General features: G+C 33.0%; 1 protein-coding gene across 1 annotated transcript in view; it reads right to left on the bottom strand.

Moving 5' to 3' along the window:
* BRWD1 (bromodomain and WD repeat domain containing 1) overlaps positions 1–22,079 on the bottom strand; it is a 157,139-nt gene that overhangs the window by 59,014 nt on the left and 76,046 nt on the right. The window contains exons 21-27 of the mRNA XM_051984778.1: positions 11,228–11,353; positions 5,869–5,975; positions 3,884–4,073; positions 1,776–1,901; positions 1,553–1,660; positions 970–1,094; positions 455–537 (exon numbers count right to left, since the gene is read on the bottom strand). Coding sequence (XP_051840738.1) covers positions 455–537; positions 970–1,094; positions 1,553–1,660; positions 1,776–1,901; positions 3,884–4,073; positions 5,869–5,975; positions 11,228–11,353 — 865 coding nt within the window. The remainder of the gene's footprint in view (positions 1–454; positions 538–969; positions 1,095–1,552; positions 1,661–1,775; positions 1,902–3,883; positions 4,074–5,868; positions 5,976–11,227; positions 11,354–22,079) is intronic.

Below are 22,079 nucleotides of genomic sequence, written 5' to 3'. Positions count from 1 at the left end.
TGTTTGACAAATTTGTATATATTTATTTTGTATAATGTATATTATGCAAAGTAAATAATAACATCTTTAAATCCCTCCCAACTAAATTTGCATTAACACAGCAATCAGGTTCAAAGATCTGCATAAATTTTAAAGAGTTTTCTGCTTATAGCCTAGGAATTCTTAAGCCAATTTGTGTTCTAAGAAATATTCACTATTCACAAGGAATCATCATTTAAATAGTAAGTAATTTCCCAAAACATGCCTATCTCAAAGAAAAAAATATTGTAAATTTATTAAATGTATTTTAAAGAGTAGATACTAAATGTTTATTGAATTGAAATTAGTATTAACCATACACTACTAATCTTGAAAAGGCATTATGTAATGTAAATACCACAAAATGAACATTACTCAATCAAATTAATTAATCTATTATACCATATAAGGTTTTGAAGAAACTCAAAAGACTTACGAGCTTGCCAGTTCCTCTGTCGTGCTTCATCATAAAACTGACGCAGTACAAGAAAGTCAATAACATCTGGCATATCGTGATACCTAAAATAATAGATTTTATCAATTTTATTGCATAATTATTCCAACTAATAATATTCTTTGCTGTCTACTACATGCTCCAGTTCCAAAAACAAAACAAAAAATAAAATAAAATAAATTTCTCTCACAGGTCAGCAATTCTCACAACATAGGACAAGAATGGTACAACAGAGTATCATACCTAAGACCCAAACACCAAGTATAAAACCCATTTACATTGGTCCTTGTTACCTGAACATGGATATAACTATGAGCCTCCTCAACTACCTATTAATTCTTGTTTATTTGTTTACTATAATGCAGAAGATATGACAAGGATTTTCATCCTTTTTGAACATTAAGTATTTGCTATTAGCACCAATCCACTGACACAGAACAGCACTCTTATTAGAGATACAAAAATTTAATTTATATAAACAAACAAAAAAAGCTTACTTAAGAGAGAAGGACTTGTCCAGAAGTTTTCCAGTGGCTGGATCTATAAAAGCGAGTTTAAGGCAACAGAGTGTAGGGGGACCAACCTCATACCGCATCCCAACTATTTTTACCAATTCTTGATCCTTCAAGAGATTTTTTAAAAGTTACATGAATGGCACTATTTAAAGCGTTATTAAGCAAATTCTTAAAGATTCTGTACATCTTTCTTTACAGATAAACATTATCCATTCAAGTATAGGCTATAATTTGTACAGACTATAAGTAAATTTTTATTTTCATATTTATAGTCAGCATTTTTAACTATTTATTATATACATTTTCCTTCACCTTAATGCCATATTAACTCTTTAGGTTTAGAAGATAACAATACAAAATAATTTGTTTTTGTAAAAATGACAAATGGAAATTTCATGACTATATATAGTTTTTCCCAAAAACTTTTGTAAAATGAATCTACAAATTAATTATAGTCAAATAGGCAAGCATTTACTAAGACATTCCCATATACCACTTATATCTTAAGTGTTAGAATGCAAAGAAAAGCAAAATTTTTTAAATAAAAAATGGTAATAAGACTTACTCTAAGATCCATTTTCTTCCATGGCTCCTTGTTGGGGTTTAGCTCATAAATATTATTTCTTCTAACTGCCTCAACATAAGCTTCATGACCTTGTCGAAAATATATTACCTATAAAAAGAAAATTAAGGCATACAAAATAAACAAATTTGAAACTCAAATAATGAAGATTGATTTTATTACATACCAAAATTTATTATATCTACAAAAAATTTACCAATCTTACCTCATCACCCATTTGAGGAACAAATGGAGATTTTCGAAGTGTAGTATCTGTTATCCAAACTGGAGGATGAAATTCATATAAAAGTTCTATATTTTCAAGCTCAGCTGGAGTCATCCTCTGCAAATTCTACAAAAGACCCAAAAAAATGGTGTCTAAAACTTTATGAATGCAAAACATTCTTTACAGAAATAGAAAAACTTAATTGAAATCTTAATTGCTCTTTGAAAAACCGAGCTAAAATAATGAAAATGATAACACTAACTATATTTATTTATTTAGCATCAAGTCAATCAAATTACCAAGAAGTAATACTAAATTTAGTATTAATTTTAATCTGATGGAACCAAAAGTCAGGAATTTTGAGAAATAAAGGGGGAGGGAGAGGAGGAGAAAAAGGCACTAGCAATAATAGTTCTCAAATCATACAACAAAGCTGTAATCATCAAAACAATATAAGAAATAAGAAAAAAGTTTCATTAGTGTAACAATAACTAGAAGCCTGATGTTTAATAAACTCAAAAGATATCATCTAATGAATTAAGGATTTATTCCTTGACAAAAATGTTGGAAAATCGAACAGCAATGTGACAGAAATTGTTTTTAGACCAGTATCTCATACCAAATAATATAAGTTCCATAAATGACTTAGATATAAAAAGTCATTATAAATAAAGGCATAAGGAATACATTTTATCTTTCAAATCTATGGATAGGGAAAAGGTTCATGAATAAGTAAAGGATAGAGACAATCACAGAAGATAAAATGGACAATTTTGATTACCATAAAATTAAAAGGTTTGCACAAACAAAATCAATACAGCCAAAATTAGAAAGGAAAAGCTGACTAGAGGAAAACAGGAAAAAAAACTTTGGAATAAGTTGCTCTGATAAGGTTAGAAGTTTTAAGATGAGACTGATTTCAACTTTTAAGGAAAAAGCCATTCACTTTGATAAAATAGTTAAAGCATTTTCAAAGAAGAAATACAACCTATCAATAGCCATTAAAAAAAAAGTACTCCTGGGATCAGCTAAATGGCATGGTGGATAGGGTACCAGCCCTGAATTCAAGAGAACCTGAGTTCAAATCTGGTCTTAGATACTTAATACTTCCTAGCTGTGACCCCGGGCAGGTCACTTAATGCCAACTGCCACATTAATCATTTTAATGCTTTATTAAAGCAACTCTGAATTTCTACCTCATAGCAGGAGCTGGGGGAAACAGACATTCTAATATATTGTAATGTATCTGTATTTTTTTCTCTCCAATCATTCCAGAAAGCAATTTAGAATAATGACCCAAAAGTCACTAAACTGTACACCGCCATATATCACTTAGTGATATATCTGATACCACTACTTGACATATATCACAATTAGACCAAAGATTCAAAGGATCCTAAAGCTAAAAAATATTTGTCAGATCTTTTTACAAATAGCAAAAAAAAAAATTAAGACACAAAATAATCTTGCTTTATTAATGTAGTAGGATACTATTATTCCATAAAAAATGATGAAAGGGGTAATTTCAGAAAATTTTGTAAGTCCCTACAGCAGAAATGGGGAATTTTTTTTTCTACCAAGGACCATTTGAATATTTGGCTACTGGCCAAACTGGCAGGATATATAAAATTATCAACTTACAGAACTCAAGCAGTGGGACATTGTTGCACCTAGCTTTCAACTACCATCACCTACTGATTTATATGAATAATTTCATAGGCTTTATATGCTCAGGGAAATTCCTCACTCCTGACTTACAGAAAGTGATGCAACATGAAATAAACAAAGACAGGATTATGTATAAAGTAACAATTCTGAGTCTTAAAACTATCTGCCAAAGCCAATCAAGATTCCAGAGGGTTAAAGGTGAACCACACTAGTCATCTCCTAAAGGAAAAGTGACGGACGCAATAATAAAAAAATGAAACATGTTTTTGGACATAGCCAATATAAGAATCTGTTTTACTTAACTGTGTATATATGTCACAATAATTTTGGTTTTTTTCCAAATTGAAGGAGGAGATTGGAAAAATAAAATGCTTACAATTAAATTGGTAAGTTAAAAAAAAAGAGAAATGTATAGAAGGTACAGATTTGTTTTTTCATACCGACTTCTTAGGTTTACATTTTTTCCTTCTCTTTCTCCTTCTCTTTGGAGTAGATAACTTCTCAACAGATACTTCATCTTCTGAGCTACTGCAATACCGTATAATTCTACGACGAGATGAGGTTCTTAAAGGAGGCTGAAGATTAATACCAACATCAGCCCTCCAATCAGAATATCTGGCTGAAGAATCACTACAAAAAAAAAAAAATTAACTAAATAAAACCAATAAGACTGTCATAAAAATTTATGATTTGTCCCAAATATATTTTTTAAATTTTCAAAGGAAACAAATGCAAAACTTTAAGTATAATAATAACTGCATAAATAGAAGGTTGGTGTTAATTCAAGGAAGAATTGGATTCAAGTCCAGTCTCTTGACAAATACTAGTTGTGTGACCTTTAAGGCAAAGACCTCTCAATATTCTAAACACCTTTTTAAGATAGAGAAGGTTTTGATCCCTAATGGCATCTACTTATTATAATCAAATCATAGGTCCAATCACTATTCTTAATAATAAGAAAATCAATTTCTCCTTGGCAATTATTTACAGAAAGTCATCTAAGATGTCAACTAGTATTTAAAGAATTCAGTACACGACATTATGTCAACTTGATCTTGGGTATAGTGTCTAGAATGAAAGGTAAGCATCTTGTAATAGTCTACAAACCTGATGGGACCACTTTCTCTAATACTGAAGAACACTTCTTTGGGGAAAATATGTTCAAAAAAAGGAAACCAATATGACTTAAAAATCTGACAGTCTGCAGGAATATAAGTTGAAGGAACTAGAGGTATTTAAGCTAAGAAGCTAAGAAGACTTAGGGACACTATGGTGAGACAAAATTTATTAAGTTCCTTAAGGGTTGCAAATAATTCCCTTTGATCTTCTCATCCCCAACACCTAACAGAGTCCCTACCTTTAAACAACTATTTGCTGATTAATTCAAATATGAGAAGTGTAAGTATGTGGGGAAAAAATGAGATTTCCTAAGACTACAGATTTAAAACTAGGAAAGAAGTTAAAGATAATTTATTCCATTACATTTATTATGCAGAGGGATAATAAAAACAACAACTGCACAGAGGCTAATTTCAACCTACTACAAAGCAAAAGTTCATTAACAATCGGAGCTGTGCTGAGGTGAAATGGATGACCCTGAAAGTTTTACCCCTGGTGCCACACTGTCCTATTAAATCAGCAAACACATGTGACCCATTTTAGCTGGCCAGCTCTACACCATAAATTTTGTTTAATATGCTATCTAATCATCCATTTAATTATCAACATTTCTATATCCCTGAATCCGCTCTATGTCTAAAAACAGTCTTCAAACCAATACTATTGCTTCTGGAAAGGAAAGGAAAAATGAATTTTCTATGCTACCATCTCTGAGACCTACCAAATGCTTCCCAGATTTTATTTTTTTTGCTGAGGCAATTGGAGATAAGTGACTTGCTCAGGATCACATAGCTACCAAGTGCTAAGTGTTTGAGGCCAGATTTGAACTCAGGTCCTCCTGACTTCAGGGCTGGTGACCTAACCACTGTGCCATCTAGCTGCCCACTTCTCGGATTTTAAATGATTTCTTCCTTCAATTAAAAAGTGTGGTAAACTCCTTGAGAGTAGGAACTGTCTTATTTTGTTTTGGCATCTCCAGTGCTCAACATAAAGGGACTTGTAAAGCATTTTATAAATGATTACTGCAATAGTGGCACCACACCTGGAGGCAAGAAGATCTGACTTCAATATGATTCTAGATACTTATTTGACTGAGGGATCCTGAGCAAGTCATTTAACCTTCATTTGCCTCAGTTTCTTCAACTGAAATGAAGAGATTATTTTTCCCATTTCAATTTCATATATCAGTTCTTATTGTGAAGACTGAAAGTGCAGTAAATGATATTTTATATATAAGGAGGTCCTATTTACATATAGACTCTATTTGATAGTCCCCAAGGTTTGAGACAGTGCTTCTCTGACATACCTAGAATTGTCACTATCACTTTCACTTTTTTCTTCACTTTTCCATTCTTCTTCTTCCTCTTCTTCAGAACTGCCAGAATCTTCACTCTGATCCGGAGTTGACGTGTCCTGATTCAAACAATGGAGGATAAGGAATACAAAATAGAGCAATAATTTTATTCTTTGATGAAAGAATGGCTAAAAGAGGAGATAAGCATTTAAATATATTTTATTTAATTATGTTTTATGTTATTCTCTCACAAAGTTCCTTGTAAACAGAAAATGTTACATTTTTGTCTTCGTAGCTCTAATGTGTAGGACAAGGAAGTGCTAAGTGAAACAATACTGGTATTCATAAAAATGGTAAACCTGATATCCTCAAAATAAGATAAATCTGTAACCTCTTTATATTCCTTACCAATCAGAATTAAAACATACCTTTTTAAAGTTAAGTAACATTTCATAAACTTGTCCTCCACACACAACAACCTTGTATACACTGTATAATATATATATATAAAATGTTATATTACATACACACACACACACACACACACACACACACACACACACACACACACACAAACTGTATATACCACCTTCTGCCTCAGTAGAGATTCAATTTCCATTGTAGATGGTAGTAAAAGAAAATGATTAATGAAATTTATTTAAAGCAATGTCAATAAATTTTTTTAGGAGAAGAGGGTTTAGAGAGAAAGATATTAAGTTTAATTTGGAATATGTTGAATTTTAGGATGCTTTAAAAAGGGAATTCTAGTTTGGGATGTATGATAGGCATTTAGAGATGTAAATCTAAAAATCTTCAGCAAAGCTATAACTGAACAAGTAGATTTGATAATTAAATGAATTACCAATTCAGCAATTAAGAGACTATTGCCATTGTTGAGAATATAAATTAAGAATCACGGTTGTGAGTAGGGAGAAGCGAACAGATGCAATAGGCAGTGGAAATATAAACAAGATTTGGCAACTAAATGAATTCAAGGAAAAATGAGGATAAGAATATTGAGGTTGTAATCCTGAGTTATGAGAAGAATAGTGCTTTCTGCCCTTTAAAGAAAAAGGGCATAATTCAGAAAATATGTGGGATGGGGGGGGGGGGGGGGGAGACAGAAGCAAAGTGCAGGATGCTGTATCAGAATGGCAGACTGAAAGGTCACAAATGCCAAACTTCCTCCAAAACAACCATAGGAAACATCAAACAGAATTCTAAATGGGAAAGCTAAGAAAAAGTCAAAATGATTTTTTTTTTTTCCAAGCCAGGGTAGCTTAGAAAGACAAAAAGAAAAGTCTATGGAAACTGAGGTTGAAGCTGGTTGAGAAGTATAGCAGAAAATGGCAGGGGCAGGGACTAATGGCAGGATTGCAGTGGCATCAGCATCCAGAAATCAGGGATGTTAAGGGGATTGTAACCATGATCAGAAACAGCTTGAAGGAGATCCCTGATACTAGCTCTGAGTACCTAATTATAGATCACCCAACCTGGGTGGGAAGTACAGCATAGCCCAGAAGGAAAGATAGTGACCAGATATTTCCCAAGATCACATCCCAATTAAGGTAACCAAAAACTGATAAGCCCTCACATTAAGCTGTGAAATCAGGACATCATACAGAAGAGCAAGCCAGTCATCCACTCCAGAGGTGAATACACATTTAACATAAAGTGTAAAATCAAGACATAAGCTAGAAAAACGAGCAAGTAATTAATAACAACATTATATAACAATAATAACCATAAAAACCTACTATGGTGACAGAAAAGATTAAAATACAAACTCAGAAAATGACTTGAAAACATCTCCAAGCAAAGCTTCAAAGAAAAATACATTTTTGAATAAGCAAAAAAGTTCTGGAAGAGATTTCAAAAAGAGCAAAAAAGATAAATTTAAAAAATTAAATGAAAGTGATAGAGAAAAAGCTGGGAAAATGAGAGCAATATAATTTTTTTAAAAAGTCAATAACTGCCCCCAAGAGCAGTTAATATGACAAAAACAGAAAATGGCAAATGCTAGTGGGGATGTGGAAAAAAAGGTATATGATCCACTACTGGTGTTATTATGAACTGTTCCAACCATTCCAGAGAACAATTTGGAACTAGGCTCAAAAGACTATTAAACTCTGCATACTCTTTGATCCAATAAATATCATTACTCTTTATGTGCAAAAGTATTTATAGCAGCTCTTTTTAAAGTGGAAAAAAATTAAAAATTGAGAGGATGCACAGCAGTTGGGCATCTCTGAACAAGTTATGGTATTATAGGAAGGTGACAGAATGCTATTTGTGATAGAAGAAACGTTGAAAGAGAAAGATTCAAAGAACTGTCTATCAATTGGAGAATGGCTGAACAAGTTGCGGTATATAAAGGTAATTGAATATTACTGTTCTATAAAAAATGATGAACAAGCAGATTTTAGAAAGGCTTGGAAAGATTTACATGAAAATGAATTGAGGAAAACAAAGCAGAATCAGAAATATACTGTACACAGCAACAACAAGAATGTGCAATAATCAACTATGAAAAACTTGGTCCTTCTCAGTAACTGTTTTCAGCAATCCAAAGCAATCCCAATAGACTTCAGATAGAAAATGGCATTTACATCCAGAAAAAGAACTAAGAAAACTGAACATGAATCAATACATACTATGTTCACTTCTTTTTTCCTATTTTTTTTAATATCTCTCCCATGGTGTTTTCCTTTTGTTCTGATTTTTCTCTGAGACATGAACACATGTAGAAAAGGCTCTTGATAAAACCCAATGTTTATTTATACTTAGAACACTAAAAGAATTGAAGTGCTCTCTTTCTTTAACATAGTAAAAAGTATTCATGGGCTTAAAATTATGGAAAGGAACTGTAATAGTTGCTTGGAATGAAGTATAAACAATTGAAATTGTACAAAAGTCAGGGTGAAGATGTCAAGCTGGGAAAAAGGCAAATTTTGTAAAATTTATACTAAATGTGCAATGCTTTTATATTTTAAAAAAATGTATTTTTTAAAATAGAACTGTGAATTTATAGTAAGAATTCTTTTAAAATTATGTAATTATTGTGAGTATAAACATCTATATTCATATAGTTGACCAAGTGGTCTCATTGACAGATATTTTGCCAAAAAATTATGTATCAAAATATTACTAGTAATAAGTAAAAATTTAAATTTATTTAGTCTTTTATCTCTCCCAAGAGATCTTTTTTAAAATTTGTTTTATTTAGATGTCTCTAAATATCTAAAACATTTTTTAAAAATTCATTCTAAAAACTTTTGTTGGCGTTCCAGATTCTCTCCTTTCTTCCCTCCCCACCCCTCTTTTGAAAAGGCAAGCAATTCAATATAGATTTTACATGTGTAGCATATAAAACATTCCCACAGACCAAAGAAACCCAAAAAATCTTCAAATAAAGCCTTGATATTCCAGATTACTATTTAAGTTATTGATTAGGAAAATCTTCTTAAATTCCTCAGTGAAACCAATTGCATTGAATAGTAGAACTTTCCAGTTTATTAGAGATCTTTAAACACATGAAATGTTCATTTTGGGAACATAAATTTTAAGTTTATAGTAGTGTTTCATTGGGGTAGAGGGGAGAGAGAAAGAAACAGAAATATGCTTAAAATGATTGTATCTATATCAAATTGTTTGCTGTCTTTGAGAGGGTAAGGGAGAAAAGAGTAAAAAATTCAGAACTCAAAATCTTATAAAAATGAATGGTGAAGAAATGTAATTGGAGAAAATAATACTTAAGAGAGAAAAAAAAAATGATAAAACCAGTCTCAACTTTAAAAATACAAATAAGAAAAATAAACTAACTACGTAGAGACAACTTGGTAAAGTGGAAAGTTCAATGAACTTGGAACCAACAAGACTCAAATTCAAATATAGCCATAGACATTTGCCAGTTTCATCACCTCAAAACAAGTCGCATTATTCCTTAGCTTTAGTTGCCTCATCTTTGAAATGAGTTTATAACAGCACAGGATTATTGTGAGAATCAAATGAGATTTTACATGAGGTATTTTGCAAATCTTAAGGTGTTATAAATAAGATTTAAAGAAAAAACCCTTGAACTTATCAATTGGCTAAAACATTAAAATTCCTGACTCCACATACCCCAAGAGATAGTATTTGTTGTATGTGCAAGGAGAAAAAAAGAAAAGCTCTATATACATCAAAATATTCATAGCAGCATTTTTTGTATTGTTGTTTTTGGTGATAGTAAAGCAATGGAAACAAAGTGTATAATGTTCACCGATGGAATTACTGAACTATTATATAAACATAAAATGCCACTGTATATTACAAAACTGAATACAGATGATTCAAGAGAAAGATAGTTCTATGAACTAAAGGACAATGAATTAAGAAGAACCAAAGAACAATATATCCAATGGTCTAAAATATTGTCATAACACTACCTACTTTTATTTCTCTGTGCCAAGAGAAATTCAAACTTCAATTTAGGAAGCTTGGGGGTAGGGTACAATATCTACAAATGATGACATAAAAGAAATTAATAGAGTATCTCAAAAGGTTTGGTGTAGTTCTAGGCTTTAAAGAATAACTGCATTTGATGGATATGGAAATACATTTAGAAGAATTGCACATGTTTAACCTGTATCAGATTGCTTGCTGTATAAGGGAAGAGAGAAAAGAGGGAGAAAAATTTGAAATACAAGGTTTTGCAAAAGGGAATGTTAAAAATTATCTGTTAATATATTTGGGAAAATAAAATATGATTTAAAAAAAGAGTAACTACATTGAAACTTTTGGGATACCCTGTATTTGGGGAAAAAAAAAAACACAACAAAAATAATTACTGTGAAGATTTAGTAAAGAAATGATACAAGCAGAAAAAATGCAAAGGCCAAACTGAAGGCACAAAATAAATATTCATATTGAATTTGACTCATCAACAAGTCACTAAATTCTTTTAAATATATGTTCAGAATACTCTGTTTAAGGAGAGAAGATGTAAATAAATTTTAAAAGATTCCAAGAACAAAAGTTTGAGTGATAATAAAACAGGAAATTCACCTTATTTCTATAGCAACAACAAATGACCTAAAAGTTACCAAAATTTTAAAAACTGCTTAAATTTAATCATGCAATTTCAAAAATAGAAATCTGTAATATCCATATTTATATACATGTATGTATGCGTGTGTATTTGTTTCTGCCTATAATGTTCAAGGAAGATTTAACTATGGGATTTATTTTGATTATTAACAACAACAATCAAATTCACATTTTATTTATTTTAGATTTGCAGATTTGGTCTCAAATTTCTGGCTAGTAGAAAGTGAAAATAAACCAAATTTATTCAGAATTAATTCATACATCTCAATTTTTCATTACTTACCTGTCTCGTGAAGCTAGGGGACTCATTTCCTTCCTCAGATGATGACTCAAGATGACTGAAATTATTTTCATAACCTGAATATTTAGATCTAAAATTTCTCTGTCTGGAACGGGCCACTGGAACCATCTAATATGTACAGATTTATATATAAGAAAATAAAAAGAAATGAGAATCAAAGATTGATTAAAATCAAACGTTTAAAGATGCTAAGAATACAAAAATTTTACTACCTATTACTATTTAAACAAAGAACAATTAAGATTTCTAACAAAAAAATTAGTCAAATTAATTATGGAAAAATTACATTATAATACTATGGAAAAATATTGCTCACAAATCCTTGTTTTCTAAAAATTGTTTATTTGCATTTATTCTTGTAAATTTTTTATTTTCTAACCTATAAGTATCATTATAAATTGATCTTTATTCAAGTCTAGCACTCAATCCATTATACAACATGATGTATCTAGGACTAATAGAAAAACTAATCAGTATATTCTAAGTAAAGGAGATAACACAATGAAAGTAAAGACAACAAAGAGTGAAAGAGCTAAAAACAGTAAACATTACAAAGTAATAAAGTGAATAAGGAAATAGCAAAGAGATGCTGTGAAGATTAAGTTGGAATCCAGGATTTGAAAGACATTAAATAAATGGATAACAAGTTTCAGCTTTATTCTGAAAGTAATGAGAAGTAGGAAGAGCTGAAAGGTACAGTAACAGAGCGGAAGATTAGGATGCACTAACAATGATTTGTAATTTAAGAGATAGCAGAAGTGAAATGAAGACAGAAAGGTAGAATGCACTAGTTCATACAGAAATATAAGGTTGTAACTAGAAAAGAAAAGCACCGACATAACTGGATTTGAAAAGTACTGACGTAGTGGGAGGTGGAGAATGGGGAGGGAAAGAGGCAAAGAGAGAGGGGGTAAAGGAGAGAGAGAGGAGTCATGTACTCACAACTTGCTTTTAAGTTTAATGTTCATTAACATTTTTCCCCATCACTTTTTAAAATCTAGACAATCAATAAAATAATAAAGTCATGATTTATTGCATTTGCCAATTTTTAAAGTGTAATTTTCAAACTGGCTCTTATAAGCCAATTCTAATTCCAGCATACTTCTAGAAAAGTAGGAAGGCAAAATGTTGGTATTGTTGCAGAAATAACAAAAGTAAATAAAGTTTGGGAGTGACTCATCCTCAGGTCATGGGCTAGATCTGAGCTTGTATCCCAATCAGAACTTGAACAATCACCAAGCAAAGACTTTAACTCTCATCTAGATCTTTAGAGATTCATTCTCAGGCAAGGAGTAGATCCTCATTGTGGTCACTCTAATCTAGGTTCCTAGAGTTAAGAACTCAACATCTCCCTTTGCCCCGAGATGAGAAGTAGAGAATCATGTCTAGAAGAAGGAGGATCTCACACCAGGTGAGAAGTAAGACCTAAATTTGGTAGTTGTAATCCCAACTGCCAGAGGAAGATTCCTCTGATATTCCCCTATCCCAATGTGAAGGAAGACCAAGAGTGAATAAATAAAATAGAGCTATTATGGAACTTCCACGTCATGTGAGCAACAAGATGATATCCAATCCCTATGACTTCTCACACGTCTCCAAAACAGAAATTATAGCGAAAATAAAGTAACTCCAGCTGTTTCCATGTTTTAGCATAACCTGGAATACAAATGAAGGTTAAAAAACAAAAACTGATGCTTACTAAGCAATTTAGGATAAGTCTAACAGAAAGATAAACAAAAGAGAAAATAAGTGAATGAATTTCTAGAGAAACTAAAATTAAAAGACTTATGGCATCTACTTAATGGGATAGCAAAAAAGTACACATAGTTCTTGATACCATCTAGATCCTTTACAAAAACTGATTACATTCTAAGACACAGAGGTAATGCCAAACACTGTCTTCACACCCCAAAACACCCAGAAGAGAACTCTACATAATGATAGAATTAGCCACATATTAAAATTACCTGTTTTCTATTTTTATTTTTATTTCTTTTGTTAAATCTTTCCCAATTACATTTTAATCTACTTCCAACAAAACAAGGGAATGGACTGCATGTTTAATAAATCTGGTCTACAGGAGAAATAAGAACCTAAATTAGGATACTAGCTTTATGAGAAGGAAGATCTTATAATAAAAGAGATATTATAAAGGTAGCAAGTTTTGTCAACAGATAAATGAAGTTTGAGGGTAAGGAGTTGAGGATGACACAAAAAATGCAATCAAAAGTGACAAAATTGTTGCAGGATAGAGGAAAAGAATGAATTATATATTGGCTATTTCATGGGATGCTTATGGGAATATCTATTTTGAGATGTCCAAAAAGACAGTTAATGATGCTGGAATGGAACTTAAGACAAAACCTAATGAAGTTAAGAATATATAGAATATAGACTTCCGGCCAAGATGGCGGAGAGGAAATACACTTCTGTGTAATCTCCGTGTTTTTCTCTCACTATTCATTTCATTTCATGCCTCTGAATTAATGCTCGACTGAAAAAAAAACCATACAATTACTTACCAAGAGAAACCATCCTTGAGACTCGTCAAGAAAGGTCTGTTTTTGCGCGAGGGCGGGGACGGTATTTGGAAGCAGTCTGCGGGTAGCAGCAGCTGCAACCAGAGCACAGATAGCAGCTCAGAACCGGGTGGAGCGGAGAGGGGGTAGGACCGCAGCCGTCTCTGCGGTGAGAGCTTTGCTATAGGAGCAAGTCAGCAGCCCAGCAGAGAAGCTAAAAACACCGGGGGTGAAGAATACAATCCCAAACAGCTGGAGTTTCTAGGGACCTGGCCACCCCTCCCCCACAGTGTCTTAGCCCGCTCGGATCTCAGAGCGCTCGGATCTCAGTGCGCAGGCGCCATAGCACAGTAGGACCTGTGCCTCACGAATACCCTGCCCCTCCCCCAAAGAAAGCAGCCTCCATTCAAGGGGTTTTTTTTCCTTCTGTTTCTTTGATAGTTTGTCTTTGATAAATAGACAGAATGAGCAAGAAACTGAAAAAGAATTTAACCCTGGACAGCTTTTATACAGATAAAGAGCAGACTCCAAACCCTGAGGAGACTAAAAACAAACAGTCCCCAGGTGAATCCCCGAAGGAGGAGACCTTATATCCCTCAGCACAGATGAATCTCATGGAGGAAATTAAAAAGGCTCTCACAAGGGAGCTAGAAGAAAAATGGGAAAAGGAGAGGGAGGCTCTGCAAAAGGAGAGGGAGGCTTGGCAAAAGAGCCTGGAGAAGTCAGTTAAAGAGAGAGTGGATAAAGAAACCAAATCCTTGAAAAATAGGATTAGTGAACTGGAAACAGAAAACAGCTCTCTAAAAAACAAAATTGGCGAAATGGAAAAAAATTCCACAGAACAAAAGAACTCAATTGGACAATTAGAAAAAGATCTTAAAAAAGTGAGTGAAGAAAATACCTCACTGAAAATCAGGGTCGAACAATTGGAATTGAATGACTCGAGGAGACAAGAAGAATCAGTCAAGCAAATCCAAAAAAATCAAACAATGGAAAAGGATGTGAAATACCTTCTGGGGAAGACAACAGACCTGGAAAACAGATCCAGGAGAGACAACCTGAGAATCATCGGACTTCCAGAAAAGTATGATGAAAAAAAAAGCCTGAACACTATCTTCCAGGAAATTATCAAAGAGAACTGCCCAGAAGTCATAGAAACAGAAGGTAAAATAGACATTGAAAGAATTCATCGATCCCCTACTGAAAGGGATCCTAAAATCAAAACACCAAGGAATATAGTGGCCAAATGCCAGAACCCTCAGGCAAAGGAAAAAATACTGCAAGCGGCTAGAAAAACCCAATTCAAGTATCAAGGAGCCACAATAAGGATCACCCAGGATCTGGCAGCATCCACACTAAAGGATCGAAGGGCCTGGAATATGATATTCCGAAAGGCTAAGGAACTTGGTATGCAACCAAAAATAACTTACCCAGCGAGATTGAGCATCTTTTTCCAGGGAAGAAGATGGTCATTCAACGAAATAAGCGAATTTCATCTATTTCTGATGAAAAAGCCAGAACTTAACAAAAAATTTGATCTACAAGCACAGAACTCAAGAGAAATCTAAAAAGGTAAAGATTAATCTTGGGAACTATATTTCGGCTGTAAAGATGTATAAAAAATACATGTATACCTTGTTCTAGAAACTAGTTGAGGAAAGGACATTGTACTAGAAAAAAGGGAAAGTGGGGGTACTACATTTCATGAAGAGGCAAAGAAAACCTAGTATATCTGAGAGAAAGAATGGAGAGGAATGAAAATAGTGAGTATTTTACTGCTTTCAGAATTGGCAGTAAGAGAAGAATTTTAGACATATTCAATCTATGGTGAAACTTCTCCCACCTCATTGAAAAGTGAGAAGGGAAAAGTGAAAAAGGAAGGAATAAGCTAAGTGGAAGGGAATACGGGAACTGGGAGGGAAAGGGGTAAGTTGGGGGGGGGGAACTCTAAGGGGAGGGGAGGGATACTGAAAAAGGGAGGGCTGTGAGAAGCAAGGGGAGCTCACAAGCTTAATACTGGGAAGGGGGGTAAGGGAGGGGGTAAGGGAGTAAGAAGGGAGAAAAGCATAAACCGGGGTCAACAAGATGGCAAGTAATACAGAATTGGTCATTTTAACCATAAATGTGAACGGGGTAAACTCCTCTATAAAGAGGAAGCGGTTAGCAGAATGGATTAAAAGCCAGAATCCTACAATATGTTGTATACAGGAAACACACCTGAAGCGGGGTGATACATGCAGGTTAAAGGTAAAAGGTTGGAGCAAAATCTACTATGCTTCAGGTGAAGCCAAAAAAGCAGGGGTAGCCATCCTGATCTCAGATCAAGCTAAAGCAAAAATTGATCTAATCAAAAGAGATAAGGAAGGGCACTATATCTTGCTAAAGGGTAGAATGAATAATGAAGAAGTATCTATATTAAATATATATGCACCAAGTAGTGTAGCATCTAAATTCCTAAAAGAGAAATTAAGAGAGCTGCAAGAAGAAATAGACAGTAAAACTATAATAGTGGGAGATCTCAACCTTGCACTCTCAGAATTAGATAAATCAAACCACAAAATAAATAAGAAAGAAGTCAAAGAGATAAATAGAATACTAGAAAAATTAGATATGATAGATCTCTGGAGAAAATGTAATGGGGACAGAAAGGAGTACACCTTCTTTTCAGCAGTTCATGGAACTTATACAAAAATTGATCATATATTAGGACATAAAAACCTCAAACTCAAATGCAGTAAGGCAGAAATAGTGAATGCATCCTTTTCAGACCATGATGCATTGAAAATTACATTCAATAAAAAGCCACAGGAAAGTAGACCAAAAAATAATTGGAAACTAAATAATCTCATACTAAAGAATGATTGGGTGAAACAGCAAATTATAGACATAATTAATAACTTCATCCAAGAAAATGATAATAATGAGACATCATACCAAAATGTATGGGATGCAGCCAAAGCGGTAATAAGGGGAAATCTCATATCTCTAGAGGCCTATTTGTATAAAATAGAGAAAGAGAAGGTCAATGAATTGGGCTTGCAACTAAAAATGCTAGAAAAGGAACAAATTAAAAACCCCCAATCAAACACTAAACTTGAAATTCAAAAAATAAAAGGAGAGATCAATAAAATTGAAAGTAAAAAAACTATTGAATTGATTAATAAAACTAAGAGTTGGTTCTATGAAAAAACCAACAAAATAGACAAACCCTTAGTAAATCTGATTAAAAAAAGGAAAGAGGAAAATCAAATTGTTAGTCTTAAAAATGAAAAGGGAGAACTCACCACTAACGAAGAGGAAATTAGAGCAATAATTAGGAGTTACTTTGCCCAACTTTACGCCAATAAATTCGACAACTTAAATGAAATAGAAGAATACCTCCAAAAATATAGCTTACCTAAACTAACAGAGGAAGAAGTAAATATCCTAAACACTCCTATCTCAGAAAAAGAAATAGAACAAACTATCAATCAACTCCCTAAGAAAAAAACCCCAGGACCAGATGGATTTACATCTGAATTCTATCAAACATTTAAAGATCAATTAACTCCAATGCTAAATAAACTATTTGAAGAAGTAGGGATTGAAGGAGTCCTACCAAACTCCTTTTATGACACAGATATGGTACTGATACCTAAACCAGGTAGGCTGAAAACAGAGAAAGAAAATTATAGACCAATCTCCCTAATGAATATTGATGCTAAAATCTTAAATAAAATATTAGCAAAAAGATTACAGAAAATCATCCCCAGGATAATACACTATGACCAAGTAGGATTTATACCAGGAATGCAGGGCTGGTTCAATATTAGGAAAACTATTAACATAATTGACTATATCAACAACCAACCAAACAAAAACCATATGATCATTTCAATAGATGCAGAAAAAGCATTTGATAAAATCCAACAGCCATTCCTAATAAAAACACTTGAGAGCATAGGAATAAAAGGACTTTTCCTTAAAATAGTTAGGAGCATATATTTTAAACCTTCAGTAAGCATCATATGCAATGGGGAAAAACTGGAACCTTTCCCGGTAAGATCTGGAGTGAAGCAAGGTTGCCCACTATCACCATTATTATTCAATATTGTATTAGAAACACTGGCCTCTGCAATAAGAGTCGAGAAAGAGATTAAAGGAATTAGAGTAGGCAATGAGGAAACCAAACTATCACTCTTTGCAGATGATATGATGGTATACCTAGAAAACCCCAGAGATTCTACTAAAAAGCTATTAGAAATAATTCATAATTTTAGCAAAGTAGCAGGATACAAAATAAATCCCCATAAATCCTCAGCATTCTTATACACCACCAACAAAATCCAAGAGCAAGAGATACAAAGAGAAATTCCATTCAAAATAACTGTTGATAGCATAAAATATTTGGGAATCTACCTACCAAAGGAAAGTCAGGAATTATATGAGCAAAATTACAAAAAAGTTTTCACACAAATAAAGTCAGACTTAAATAATTGGAAAAATATTAAGTGCTCTTGGATAGGCCGAGCAAATATAATAAAGATGACAATACTCCCTAAACTAATCTATTTATTTAGTGCTATACCAATCAGACTTCCAAGAAAATATTTTAATGATTTAGAAAAAATAACAACAAAATTCATATGGAACAATAAAAAGTCGAGAATCTCAAGGGAATTAATGAAAAAAAAATCAAATGAAGGTGGTCTAGCTGTACCTGATCTAAAATTATATTATAAAGCAGCAGTCACCAAAACCATCTGGTATTGGCTTAGAAATAGATTAGTTGATCAGTGGAAAAGGTTAGGTTCACAAGACAGAATAGTCAACTATAGCAATCTAGTGTTTGACAAACCCAAAGATTCTAAATTTTGGGATAAGATTTCATTATTTGATAAAAACTGCTGGATAACTGGAAATTAGTATGGCAGAAATTAGGCAAGGACCCACACTTAACACCACATACCAAGATAAGATCAAAATGGGTCCATGACCTAGGCATAAAGAACGAGATTATAAATAAATTAGAAGAACATAGGATAGTTTATCTCTCAGACTTGTGGAGGAGAAAGAAATTTGTGACCAAAGATGAACTAGAGACCATTACCAATCACAAAATAGAAAATTTTGATTATATCAAATTAAAAAGCCTTTGTACAAACAGAACGAATGCAAACAAGATTAGTAGGGAAGTAACTAACTGGGAAAACATCTTTACAATTAAAGGTTCTGATAAAGGCCTCATTTCCAAAATATATAGAGAACTGACTCAAATTTATAAAAAATCAAGCCATTCTCCAATTGATAAATGGTCAAAGGATATGAACAGACAATTTTCAGATGAAGAAATTGAAACTATTACCACTCACATGAAAGAGTGTTCCAAATCACTATTGATCAGAGAAATGCAAATTAAGACAACTCTGAGATATCACTACACTCCTGTCAGATTGGCTAAGATGACAGGAAAAAACAATGATGAATGTTGGAGGGGATGCGGGAAAACGGGGACATTGATGCATTGTTGGTGGAGTTGTGAACGAATCCAGCCATTCTGGAGAGCGATCTGGAATTATGCCCAAAAAGTTATCAAACTGTGCATACCCTTTGATCCAACAGTGTTTCTATTGGGCTTATACCCCAAAGAGATACTAAAAAAGGGAAGGGGACCTGTATGTGCCAAAATGTTTGTAGCAGCCCTGTTTGTAGTGGCTAGAAACTGGAAAATGAATGGATGCCCATCAATTGGAGAATGGCTGGGTAAATTGTGGTATATGAACGTTATGGAATATTATTGCTCTGTAAGGAATGACCAGCAGGATGAATACAGAGAGGCTTGGAGAGACCTACATGGACTGATGCTAAGTGAGATGAGCAGAACCAGGAGATCATTATACACTTCGACAACGATATTGTATGAGGATGTATTCTGATGGAAGTGGATTTCTCTGACAAAGAGACTTAACTGAGTTTCATTGGAGAAATGATGGACAGAAATAGCTACACCCAAAGAAGGAATACTGGGAAATGAATGTGAACTATTTGCAATTTTGATTTTCTTCCCGAGTTATTTTTACCTTCTGAATCCAATTCTCCCTGTGCAACAAGAGAACTGTTTGGTTCTGCAAATATGTATTGTATCTAGGATATACTGCAACATGTTTAGCATATATAGGACTGCTTGCCATCCTGGGGGGGGGGGGGGAGGAGGGAGGGAGGGGAAAAAACGAAACATAAGTGATTGCAAGGGATAATGTCGTGTAGAAATTATCCTGGCATGGATTCTGTCAATGCGAAGTTATTATTAAATAAAATAAAATTTATTATAAAAAAAAAAAAAAAAAAAAAAAAAAAAAAAAAAAAAAGAATATATAGAATATAGAGCTAGAAACCACTACCATAGAAATGATCAATTAATCGATGGGAGCTAATGAAATTAGTTAAGTGATGAATCATTCAATTCTACAATTCAATTCCTATCATGTACAACTATAAAGACAAAAATGGAAATTCCTTCTACTCTTTAGAACTTTTTATTCTCGTAATAAGTATAAATAACAAGGTGCTTGCCCCGTGAAGAGAAATAGAAATGCCCATTAAAAAAAAAAAAAAAAAGAATAGTATAGCTTATATAATAGCTGTAACAGAGAGTATGTGAAGAAGAAAATAAGACAGAAGAGATAGGTTAGTAAAGACTGAAGAGATTTAAATTTCGGGTTGCACTTATATCAATTTACAACATTCTCCTTTTGCTTATCTGAATTATTAGTTTCTAAACATAGTAAATCTCGGTAATGTTGAGGATTCCCCGCCCTCCTCCCACAAAAAAGAATAAGCAGCTTTCTAGAAGACTGAAAAGCTCACAATCCAGTTTGACAATGAGTTAATGGAAAATATATTGAATTCAAGAGAAAAAAAGTTTTAAGAGCAAAAATACATAAAGAAAATACTCCATTTAAGATCACAACATTTGAGCATTCCTGAGAAGTTTTAAAAATAAATTTATTAACCTTCATGATTACAATTCACTTTTTAATTTTAAAAACTTGGCAAATACTATATGATTTACTGAAAAAGACAAAAATACTTTCTATAGACCTTTAGGATATCCTGAATAAATTACATTGCTCAGATTTAAAATTATTTCCTCCTCCACCGCTTTCCATAATCCTTGAGTCTACAATTTGAAATTAGCAAAGCTTTACATCTTTCTAAAAACTATTTAGAAATTCAAACAGAAAATATATATTATATAAGTTGTGAAAAAAAAAATCTAAGATCTCACATGCTAATAAAAACCCTCAAGAAAAATTAAGTTAAAAATAAAGAGAGAGAGAAATAGAGAATGCTTTGATCGGCATTGAGACTCAATTAGTTTCTTTTCTAGTCATAGATGGGATTTTTCATTATTAAGTCCTTTATAAAGGGAGAAATTACAAGTTTTGTCAATAGATAAATGAAGTTTGAGGGTAAGGAGTTGAGGATGACACTAAAGATGCAATCAAAAGTGACAGAGAAGTTGCAGGATAGAGGAAAAGAAATGAGAATAACAAAATATTTTACAACAGATCATCCCAGAACATTACTATTACTTTGTATACAATATATTTCACGTTGTTCATGAAGGAGTTTTCAGTTGTTGGTTTTTTTTTTTTTTACATGAAAGCCTCCCGCTCATCATTTCCCAGAGAACAATTATTTCATCAGAGAAACTTTGCTTCAAAAATTTATATATACTATTGCTAATTGTATTTCTTCCCATTTATACTCTCTTTCACTCCAACCCTCTTCAAAAGTGTTTTGCTACTGACCGTCCCTCCCACCAATATGCCCTCTCTTTTATTACATACCCCCCTCTGATATTTCTTCCTATTTTCCTCAGAATAGATTTCTATGTCCCTATTAAGTATGTATGTTATTTCCTAAGCCAATTCTGATAAGAATAAGATTCACTCACTCCCCCTATTCTCTTCCATTGTAAAAGCTTTTTTCTTGCCTCTTTTTCTATGGCAGATAATTTGCACCATTCCTTGTCTCCCTTTCTCTTTCTCCCAAACACTTTTCTCTCACCCCTTAAAAAAGATAGTATCCCTTCATATTCAACTCATACCCATTCCCCCTGTCTATACTCCAACTGCCACAATAATGAGAACTTTCTAATGAGTTACAAGTATTATCCTCCCATGTAGGAAAGTAAACAGATAAACCTTATTAAGGAACTTAGGTTTTTACATAAATAACAGTTTAACCTAGCTATCAATATACTACCACACCATCTCTCTTTTCCAGTCCCAAGTTACATTATGTGCCTGATACTGTTTATAACTTTTAGT

Source organism: Antechinus flavipes, chromosome 3, assembly GCF_016432865.1.
Source record: "Antechinus flavipes isolate AdamAnt ecotype Samford, QLD, Australia chromosome 3, AdamAnt_v2, whole genome shotgun sequence".
Taxonomy (NCBI): domain Eukaryota; kingdom Metazoa; phylum Chordata; class Mammalia; order Dasyuromorphia; family Dasyuridae; genus Antechinus; species Antechinus flavipes.
The sequence above is the reverse complement of the archived record's forward strand: the minus strand, read 5'-3'. Positions and strand labels throughout refer to the sequence as shown.